The sequence below is a fragment of the Epinephelus lanceolatus genome, chromosome 10, assembly GCF_041903045.1.
Source record: "Epinephelus lanceolatus isolate andai-2023 chromosome 10, ASM4190304v1, whole genome shotgun sequence".
Lineage (NCBI taxonomy): Eukaryota > Metazoa > Chordata > Actinopteri > Perciformes > Serranidae > Epinephelus > Epinephelus lanceolatus.
The window spans coordinates 26285863-26297318 of NC_135743.1; the positions used below are offsets into that span (position 1 = coordinate 26285863).

The 11456-nt window shown below is 38.8% G+C and overlaps 1 protein-coding gene across 1 annotated transcript; it reads right to left on the reverse strand.

Moving 5' to 3' along the window:
- Window positions 1–1215: 1215 nt before the first annotated feature.
- On the reverse strand, window positions 1216–10718 carry LOC117266182 (uncharacterized). Its single transcript, XM_033641215.2, has 5 exons — window positions 10474–10718; window positions 5258–5393; window positions 3961–4175; window positions 3237–3546; window positions 1216–3072 (listed from the first exon to the last, which is right to left on the reverse strand). The coding sequence occupies exons 1-5, from the start codon at window positions 10531–10533 to the stop codon at window positions 2909–2911; spliced, it is 885 nt and encodes a 294-aa protein (XP_033497106.2). The 5' UTR covers window positions 10534–10718; the 3' UTR covers window positions 1216–2908.
- Window positions 10719–11456: the final 738 nt, after the last annotated feature.

Consider the following 11456-nt stretch of genomic DNA (forward strand, 5'->3'; position numbering starts at 1 on the left):
TGGGTGTTTATTTGCTCAAAACAAGGCCTCGGTCAATTCATATTCAACTTCGGTTAAACTGAAAATTAAAGATCCAACATATTTACAAGGAACTTATTATTCATCTCTAATCATTTATCAAATGTATTCATATGAAAAAGGGTGTTTTAAAAAAATCTATTAAACTGAAAATGAATTGAACCAAGACTTGTCAAATACATTTAAAATACAAACATTTAATAACAAGACTGAGCAGTAGGCACAAAGAGGCTTAGATCATGAGTAAATACTGTACAATCCCAATTTATCACTGACATGTTAACCTGGATTATAGTCTTAGCATAAGCAAGTATAAATTAATACATATAAATTATAGTATCATCGACATACTGTATAATCTTACAGAGATTCTACAACAGAAAAGTTATTGTGTGTCATCACCTGTTGGATTGCTAGCAAGAGCTAACCCATTGTCCTGACCCTCTATGCTTAGGGTTTATGTTAGACATTTCTTACGTCCATACAAACAGAAATGTCAGAGTTTTTCCTAGCCTACACTGGCACAGTGGAGTCTAGCCCAGAATTAATCCAGTTAAGGTTCTGTACAGCTTAAAGGTAAAGCAACTGTGAATGAATGTCTACAATGTAATGTGAGGCACGGAGGATTCAAGCGCCCAACAATATTCACGTCATCAACGGTAAGTCACAGTGGGTTAGCTATAAGATTGCGTTGTTTATTCCAGCCATGGTAAATAGGTAGTTTGTATTTGCATTCAGAAAACTGCTTGAACGAAGTAATTTCTATTATGGAAAATATAATTATGTCACGTAAACTCTATTAAGACTTGACTAAAAAACAAAAAATAAATGTAGCCTTACTCACCTTTTTTTTTTTTTTTTACTGACGTTACTGCCTCATGAAGGGAATCAAACTCTTAATAGATACAAACACTGCTGCTACAAACTTTACAACAGATAGTAGCAGTGACCTTTGAAACTAGATGATGTAAAAACAAGCAAAAATAATGACTTCGACCTTATTAGGAACATCCTATACCAACTTAACACCTCTTAGGGTCAGAGTTAAGTCAGGGCTACAAAAATTAAAACTAATACAATTTCAGTAAGAATGTGTGGAAAGGGGACAGGCCAACTCATAGTTCAACCACTTAGCCCCACCTCTCTGTATGTACAGACCACCGATCACAGTCATTTTTGATGATTTGATGACCAAAGTTTGTTTTTAAAAAATTTATTTGACCTTTTCACAAAGATTGTAAGGCCACAGACAGAGTTGCTTCAAGACAACATTCCCCCCATTTCAATAAAAGGCTGGTGTAAAAAGTACAGTTCTTTGACACATATTAGGCAGTAAGTAGCTGGTTAAAATTCATCAACGCCTACACATAGGGAAAATCCCAAATATTGTCACTAAAATCTATATTTAACAGGGTGTATACAAGGAAGTATTAGGTGCTATTAAAAGGGAAACCACCCTGTTGTTGCTGTTAATTGCCTCGTGTCTTTACCGACGCTCTAAAAGTCTCTAGAAGCTTCCGTGCTCCTTTGGTTGGCTGGTTGAGGTAAAGATTGACAATTGACAAACACGTGTTTAACCTGACATGCTTGCACTATCTTACACTGCGACAAATTTAAAATAATCTGTAAATAGTGAATAAATAACTAATTTGGGATAATCGTGTCAGTCACACTGTCACTGTCCCTTTAAGATCAAACCTGCTATTGTAGCTGTACAGAGCTGACAGTCAGAGAGGAATGTGCTGTGGCCGCTTCAGAAAGCCCTGGTCACTGTCACGGTTCCTGAATTATAGTCATTAGCCTTGGCTCTACCTTAGCAATTCTGCTCCACATGCTCACTGCACTCAGTCACTGAATAAAATTATCCTGAAAATATTATTAATATTGGGTGCAAGGCTGCCACTGAACACAGCTAAAAGACTGAAATCTCTTTTTTTAAAATGGCTTACAGAAATATAATCTCTAAACATCAAAAGACATTGAAAAAGCTTGTAAAAAATAATTTTTCAAAAGACAAATAAAGCACATTTATATTTGGTCAGTTCTATAAGTGTCAAATATCTGTGAGAAAACAACAAAAATATGTACCTGCAGAGTAACAAAATCTCTCATTCCAATACTGGACAGCATATGGAAAAAACATATTCATTCCTCATAACAACAACAACAAAAAATCTTCAAATCAGCAAAGAAAGCGTACAGTAAATGAAATGTAACAATGAAAAATGTTAAACACATCTGACCTCAAATAAAGGGACAAGGGTTTAAATTTGTGAAGGCCCTTCGTAATACTAATCCCATACGTGGTACCATTTTCATTAACAGCATTGCGTTAAGGCTATTCATATGTTTCTGTGAACTTCCTCAATGTTGTTAAGCTGAGCTGAGACAGGTCAGGCTGTAGTTCTGCTAAATGGGACAATCGATCTGTCTAATGCAGAACCAAGTCCAGCCAAGTGTGGTTCAGACACAGAAATAACGTGAATATAAAGGCACAGTGTTTTCAGTATTTTAAAGTTGATGACTTTCCTACACTAGAGCAGTTGTGATTTATTGTGACACTCTAGTAAAGATTCCTTACTCAAAATTTCGGATGTGTACTTAACATCTAACTCCTCTCCCAGAATGGAACAATAGGAATGTATTTTAATAGTCTTATTTGTTCCCTTATGACATCTTCTTCACAAACACTGAACATCATATGGCAAGATGTGAAAGGGAAGCAGAGGAGGAAGGTAGGAAAATGAAAAGATGCTGGGAGCACTGAAGAAGAACAGAGGTGCTTGACTTCAAACTTCATCAAGAGGAATTGTCTTCAGTTGTTTATAGATCCATTCTTAGTCCTGCTTGGGAGGAGACAGACTCCATTTAAAGTCCCCTTTTGGTCAGTTCAGGCATAGAACTCCTTGGTAGGCGCTTTTTGATAGGCTGTTGTGGAAACTTTGGTGTCTCCCAGGTCGTAGCTACCTTCGTCCTTCTTCTTCATGCGGTAGGCGAGGAGGGCGAGAAGGAAAACAGCACAGAGGAATCCTACCACTCCACATGCTATCACCGCTGGAGAGGACATAAAAAAAAAATGTAATTGTTTTTGACAGTGTCCCACACCTGCTGCTAATTTATGCTTTATCATAAAAACCTTTATCTGTTTCGTCTTTAGATACTTTCAGTGAATCAACTCATTAAACCAGACATGTGATTCAGTAGAAATCTGTCCTCACCTGCCAGCACTTCCGTCCTCTCCCACATGTTCTCAGAGGTCACCTCCTCAGGAGAGTCCATCTCGTATATTCTGCTGCCTCGGCCATTGTTGGCCATAAGTTCATTGTCGAGCTCCTGGATCACCTTATCCTCATCTCCACGGTTTTTGGGCGTTGAGACGTCCCACCTATCCAGACTGTTGTCCTCGTTGGTATCTTTGTTTACAGTGATGTCCATGCTGAATTTGGTTGCAGTAGTCTCGCTCTGAGGCGTGCTGGTGGAGCTGGGGCTGGTCCTCTGTGTGACCCAGTCAGCTGTTGGGCCTGCCACCTGGGGGAACATATGCGTTAGTTAAAGGCATGATGCACAGCATAATGCACAATGTACAAATCCTGAAATAGACATTGGAAATAAATTGTTAAAACTCTTAGTTCTTAAAGTTTTGTTATAACATGTTACAAAAGTAGGAACAGATATAGCCTCACTATAATAATTTCACATCATGAGTCAAAATGCATATAATAGATTTATTCTTGGGAGGGCTTTGGTTCGTACAGATGTTGTAAGTAAACAGTGCAATTGAATACAAGTCTGTAAACCAATAATAATGTCCGAAGACATTTCTCTACAGTATATATACCATGTGTATTATTTGTTTGAACCTTTTAAATCATCTACAGTATATTACCAGTGGTTTATCTTGGGCCCCAAATTATAAAGATTTTCTGTCTTTGAGCTGCATACCTCCTCATCACGGTTGTCCCCATTCGGTAATACGAATGGTGTTGTCTCTGTGTCCTTCACTGTGGTTGATGGGTCCTGGCTGTGTGTTGCTGTGGTTGATGGGTTGTGAGGAGAGTTCGCTGTTGGCTGTGGCTGAGTTGGAACCATTTTTTTGGAGACTGTGGTCTGAGAGAAGTTGAGGAACCTCATGAGTTCCTCTTCTTTATCTGCGAGGTCTGAGATAGAGAAAACAATCACCACAAATTCTAACACACGAGAGTGAGCTTACTTTCAATATACTATACTGATTTAAGAGTACAAACAATGTCTCTCCCTGTCACCTTTAAACAGACTGCAAGTGCATTATAGTCTTAGAGTCTAATTTTGGTACAGAGTTGGTGCTGTCCGAAGAAAACCATGTATCTTTAATGATGTTAAGTTAAACTTTTTCAGTCTTGAGATGATTCTTCTACTTCGTAACATAAATAAATCACTTAAAAATCCACTGGATTATTTTAAAAATGACTAACCACCAAGCTAAAAACAGAGCAGTATGTTTCAGCACATGAAAGGCTGACATTTTGTAGCTAAACAGTTTTAATCGGATAATGATGTCATGATAATATGTGCCCTCGAGATGTTAATTAAGCAGCTCCTTTTACACGCAGGAGGAATGCAATCTGTAAGTTTTATAACCTTCTGGAATTCACCTCACCACATTTCAGTTTATAATGTGATCACACACTGAATGTTCTAACGCATTATTCACTGTGGGCATGGAGGTGAGTCACTGGCAGTAAAGGCGGAGAGTATCTGACATCTGTGCGTTTCCAATAAAATGTCACCTGGTTAACCCCACATCACCTCAGGACAAACATCTGGCAGACTGTTGAGTGAGTGCTTCTGTGTCTGAATACGCAAGCACTTGTGTCTACAGGACATGTATTGCTCATTTGTCTGACATTTGCGAAGGAGTGGATAAAGTGGATTAGGGAACACACCATGAGATGAGGAAAACTTTTGTCAAACTAACTACCTGTACGGAAATTTGAATTTCAGGAAAGAAAAAGGTACAAAAGTTTCCCAAAAGCACTTTAAAATTAAGATGAATCCCACTGTAAGTCTAGGTGCTTTTGGAAAACAGGGCCCTGGACTGTTGAAGAAAAAGAAAAACAGAAAGTCTGCTAAATGTTGATGATGTATTTGGATACTCTTCATTTATGTATTGTCTAAAACTGCTTAAAACTAAGAATGTGGTGTTGCAACCAACACGGTTTCCATTGATAAAAATAAAAAACAAAGGCAGTGGTGTCCTTACCATAGTCACCGGATCCAGAGCCTGAACCGTCATTGTCGTCACCATCTTCATCATCTATCGGGAGGCCACCTGATGTATGGCCCTCTATGTACAGGTCATCTGTCGTGGAGAAGGGTGTCTGGGAGGAGACATAGAGCTGGAAAAGAGGAGAAAATACAGCTGTTATGATTCAAGCAGCAGAGGAATACTAACAAAGACAGAGGAGACACAGACACATAGGTCTCCTCTATTCACACTTGCAGAATTCCTTTCACTAATCAAAAACATGTGAATATCTCTACAGTTTGGGAGTGAGACAATACCTCTCACAGCCTAGCCAAGTATGTCAGCGTTCACTGCTGTCTGTGAATTTAGCCATAGTGTGTATTGCATCCATACTGTAGCATGTACATAAAGATGGAGGCTATTTTTTTTTTTTCATTTCGTGTGTTGTGGCAGTAATTTGTGATGCTTCACAGAGCCAGACAGAGATCTAAGTGCGTTTGAGGAGGAGAGATTGAGCAGCTTCAAAGGCAAAACACACAACAGAGACATAGACACACGCACACACACGAAAAGCATGTTATATATGAGATTGTAGTGTAAGAAAATCTCCCACTAACCCAAACACTACACAAAGGAGTGTGATGAAAACCAAAACCTTTCTTGTCTTGTCATCTAAAGCTTGGTCTGACTTTAAAAACCAGGTTCCAACCAAAGAGATGAGGGTCTTAACTAGGTGAGGTGATTCACCAGCTTGATAAAATACGACTGCCCTAATGTCTGAAGCAGAATAAAACAAGCTGTGATAACTTCAGAAAGACGGTAATATGACAACCGGCTTGCACAGACTAGAAAAACGCATGAATCAAAGAAAGCAACCTGATAATAATGAATCTGAAATTCAAAAAGAGGGGAATGGCTCAGCAGATGTTGGTAGTAAGACAGCAAGACAGACGCACACACACATTACACACATTACACACACAGACATGGATGAATATGGCCCATTGAGACCTGAAATATGTCTGGTATGTATACTATGCTTCCACTAACACAGGTGCTGAGAGAGGGAGAAAGGAGGGACACTAAAGAAAGGAAGGAGAAAGACAGGGACACTACTGTATGTTTCTCCTGAAACAGGTGCTAGTGATAGCAGGAGGATCTTTTAGTGCAATAAATATTTACACTTGGAGAGTAAAGGTATTAATTCTACTGCATGAGTCTTCTTTTGCCAAAACTGGCCTTTCATTTCACAGTGTACCTAAGAAGTGACACAAGAAGTGATCTAAAATGTGTGTTTTTATTTTATTGCTGCAGGCCAAAGCACTTTACCTAATAATGTCAGTCATCTCTTTCTGCTTGGACCACATTTTTTTTGTATCAATAAACTATTGTGAATCAAAGCGCCAGATGAATTTCTTAGCTGACTTTCTTTTTTGTCTCCTGAGAGATCTGATATTTTTTATTGGAGCTGACTGAGATGTAACAAGAGACAAACCATTATGACATAAAACAGATGTTGTGTTCACTCCGTGTTGAAACAGGCCAAACAGAAAATCATTAACATCAATTTTCAAATGACAGCAGAGTCTCACAATGCCAGGGCTGACGAAAATAGCAGAAGGAGCTTTCGCATTCTTGCTGTCTTCAACGGGGGATTACAAAAGCAGATGCTGCACTTGTCGAAATGAAAGACACAGGGACACACAAAACTGTAACGGCTGCAGACATTAAACTAGCTCTTTAAACTTAAACTGAACTTAAAATGACTGTGGGAGTGTTCTGACTTTGGAGCAGTCTTATATTTACTGTCAAACTGGACATCACTGGTCTTGGCTGTCTGGTCTCTTTAATAGCTTTGAAAGGGAGCGGCTCATGCTCATGTCTACATTGACTGGACTGTCCCAGTGAAGGAGGTACACAATGTACATTTTGAAAATGAGCAGGATACCCTTTTAAGGCCACAACAAGGTGCTGCTGAAATGATGGATTGCCCAAAACACTGCTTGCACCTCTTAGATGTGCTTTAAACAAAATCACTCGCATGCACAGTGAAATAGGGCAAGGCTGTATGGATGAAATCATTATTACTGTCAATAAGGATAAAGTCCAGTATCAATAAATATGACAGATGTTGATGTCTTAATTTTGTTTCTTTTCAATTAATCAGTAATTTACTAAAATGTCAGGACATAGTGATCACAAATTCCCAGATAGGGGTGACATCTTCAAATTTCTTATGTCCAACCAACGTCCTAAGCAGAGAAAAGCAGCAAATCCTTAAATTTGAGAAGCTGGCACCAGAATAAGTTTGGCATTTATGGATGATAAATGACTGTATTGGTGTATTGGTGAATAATTATCTGTTATCGACTATCTGATTTATTGTGCAATATAACATACAAAAGGAAATGTGAAGGCAAGATGAAATCTGCTATTACTTTCTCTGTCCATCCCTTGTGCCAGAAAAAAGTTATGCAGTGGGGTTTACTGAAAAGACTTGACTCAGTCAGTCAGAGGTTACACACATCTGGAAAACATACATATGTACATAGCTCACACACATGCACACAGACCATATATAACCATCTGGTGTCCTGGTGCTTTGTCCAAGTGAAGACAGTTTTCTGGAAACAGCCAGGTTGCAGTGATGAAACACTACAGACATGCAATAGGGTATAGTGTGTTTTGGGAGTGCATTATTGTAATCAACAAATCCATGTTTTTTTGTGTCCGCTTGATTTATTATTATAGTAAAATATTTCCTCTATGAGCTGGAAGTGGATGATAATGAGAGAGCAGTTGGGTCAAGAGTGACGTTGTGTAACAGCCAAAAGCACACAGAAGACCTGTCATCACCATCTAGATAGTGGCAGCAACACACAACACCGTGTTAGAGGGGGGTGTGTGTTTGAGAAAGGCTAGGCTACATGTCATAAAGGGTTTGAACCCCCTCAACATCAAATGTATCTGCTAATTTACAGTAGTTATAGTCTCCAAAGGCTTCACAAAGGGCAAAGATATCTGATAAGAAAAGAATCAGGAGTATCCGGGTTAAGCAGATTACTTTCATTTTTACTACAGCTCTGTTGACAGAATTTGGTAGGACTGTAAAGAAAGACACAATATCTCCTTTTGTCGTACACATGGAAGGTATCATAATGGCCTTATATGAGATTATTTGAATCTGCTGCCCCCAAACTTAAACTCCTAGTCCACACCATTTAACAAAAGACACATTTTTTACCAGTTAAAAGGCTGAAAATATTAAAAGCTTTGTGGTGGAGCTAAGAACAGTACAAGAGAGATTCCTACCACCACCAAAACTTAGTTAGCTCTGGTTTTACAATCTCTTTAAGACATGCTGAAATTGAAAGTCAAACATAAAGGCTAACCAACAAAGCCACCAAAATGTCACAGAAACGGCAGCAAATCAGAAGCTGTGAGATAGACAGGATGGGTACAGTCATCCCTTCATATACAGTCCCGTGTTGAGCCTAATATGTTGTGACTAATGCTGTGCTACTGATAAACTGAGAGCACATGAAACTAAGTTAGACCACACATTCTCCACAGTTAGAGATGATGGCCGCCTGCTTTTATACTCATGGATTATCATCAGTAGAATGCTTTTTGTGTGTGTTTGTTTTAATGTGGTCCTTCTGTCATCTGTGTCGTTCAGAAGAACTGTGAAAATAACCATTAATAACATTAAGTGAAAGGTGTCACATGCTTCCTCTTACCTATTATGGTTGGGTCTGAAACCCACACACTTATAAGCTTGCCTGGACTAGCCCAGTGGGACTCGCAGTGAGTCATCCATCCAGAAAATGACACAACTACTGGCTCACAGGCTCAGGAGCCTGTTTCAACATTCATCGTTGAGATGTGAGCAACGTCACGGACTGCCTAACCAGTAATTCTACAGCCACACTCAGAGAGAAATAGACAGTTTGAATATACACTGTAACCCATCACGCCCAGCAATTTAGGCCTGGAGTCTGTGTATTAGTGGCATAAAGTGATAGGGAATCACAGCAAGTGTAAATCAGAGTATGGCATACAAATATAAAGGCACAATTTCATAAGTTAGAGAAGTTGTTTTTCAATAATCACATACATTTATGTGTTGTAACATTAAAACTCATGGGGCCTTAGGTGGGAAAAAATATTACATTAAACTGTGTTTATTCTCTCTCTCTGTCTCCTGAACTTTTTCAGTATTTAGCCAGTGTTTACTGCCTTGCCAGCTCTGGCTACACATATCCGTGGCAGTCTCAGGTTTCACTTCTCTCCCTTTTACAATATGCAGTCCATAAATCATAAATATCATGCATTTTTGGAGAGGTGGCAAAGTTCCCTGGCTCTTGTTTGTGGCTTTAATCATACAAGGATATTTTTGCACTTGTGACAATGCACAGAGCTCTGCTTCAGCCTGTCATTTCCAGGTGTTTTCCAGCTTTACAACACACACAGTCACACACACACAGGGAGATATTTTCTAGTTTGGCACAAGTCCGACTTGTCAGATCAGGCAGGACTTCGTCATTCACTGCATTTATATCCAACTTAAATATTCATCAGTTTCTGATACAGAATTTCATTTTGTAAATTATGACATTTTAATACTTGTCACGAGCCCTGTGTGGGTGGGAAATCCAGGCCAGGTCTGGAGGTTTGGGTTGAAATGTCAAAGTTGTGAGCTAGAGACTGAACAGACTTTGGCCCTGTGTGAACTTGACACCAACTAGACGCATGAACTTGGCTTGAATAGACAACACAGTCTGTGGGTGAATTATCAGTAACATTACACCCCACATCAGTCAGTTTAACGTATGTCTAATGTAAATACGGTTGCTTCCTGGGAGATACCATTCGCTCATGCTTGTTTTCATGTTAATTATTTATAGCACAGACTCACATACAACGCCCAGGTGGACCAATTAAGGAAGGTATGCTAAAAAAATAAATCTCCCGAACAAGCTAAGACGGTATAACATCATATTTTGAGCCTAAATGGAGGAAAAACACAAACGCAACAGTCAACTGAACAAAATTAAACGTTATGGACGCTCGCATTTTCTAAGTGTATCTCAACGGCTAATTAACGTCTTTTCTCAGGATAAAAGAAACATAAAGGTCAACGTTATCGAGTAAAAAATAACGTTTACGTTTTATATAACGTTAGTTTTTTCGATATTTAAAATAAAAAAGTGAAATTAAAAGCTACTTACTTTTTCACTGATAAACCCAGTCGCCAGCCCGACGAGGAACAACAACCACAGATTCCTCATCTTAACTTCCAAAAAGAGACGACAGTTGTACGAGAAAATATATATACTGAGAAGAAAAGCTAACTTATATGTACTCAAAGGTAAAGTCACGTCGTTCCGCTGATTCCTGGTCACGTTTTTATCGCTGGTGTTTTACGGCTACTTTGTTAACCCTCGGCTCTTTGACGATGGACTGCTGAAAGCGTTGTGTGTGGAGTTCCTCGGGAAAAGTTGTTTGGACTGGCAGTGCAGCGTGGCTCCGCGGTGACGTCAGCACGGCGTGACGTCGGTTGAAGAAGGTGCCGGAGGCGTTTCGTTTCTCAATGAATACACACACACACACACACACACACACACACACACACACAGAAAATCACTACACTAATCTAATTTTAAACAATTTGACACAATTCATCTTTAGGGATAAACTTTACCTAAACCTAATGAGTGGGTTGACTCAGTTTGGACTGTTTATTTTTTACAATACCCTTAAAGACTCCTAACATGTGTAATTATTATATTTAGGTTGTATGAAAAATATATCAATGAACAGCATTCTTAAAATGATAGTGCTGATTATTGTCTGTGCTAGAGACACAAAAACTATCCACAAAGCGAGAAATATGGCAACTTAAAAAAGGTTTCTAAAACACTCAACACACAACAAGAAATAGGATAATGAGTATTTTTATCATAGCTTACATAAAGCTATAAGCACTGGCTGATTATTATATCCTCCTCAGACCTGAACTTTTGTTTGGTATGCATTTTTCATTTCTCCTAGCTATTTGGGATCAATAGGACCCAATACATATTAAAAAAAAAAAAAAGACTGTCAACGATATTTAAGTCCTCAAAACGAGATGATTATAAAGTCCCAATGTCCTCAAACAGACAACAATTAAATCCCAATGTCTTCAAACTAGTTCTTTTTAATTGACAGT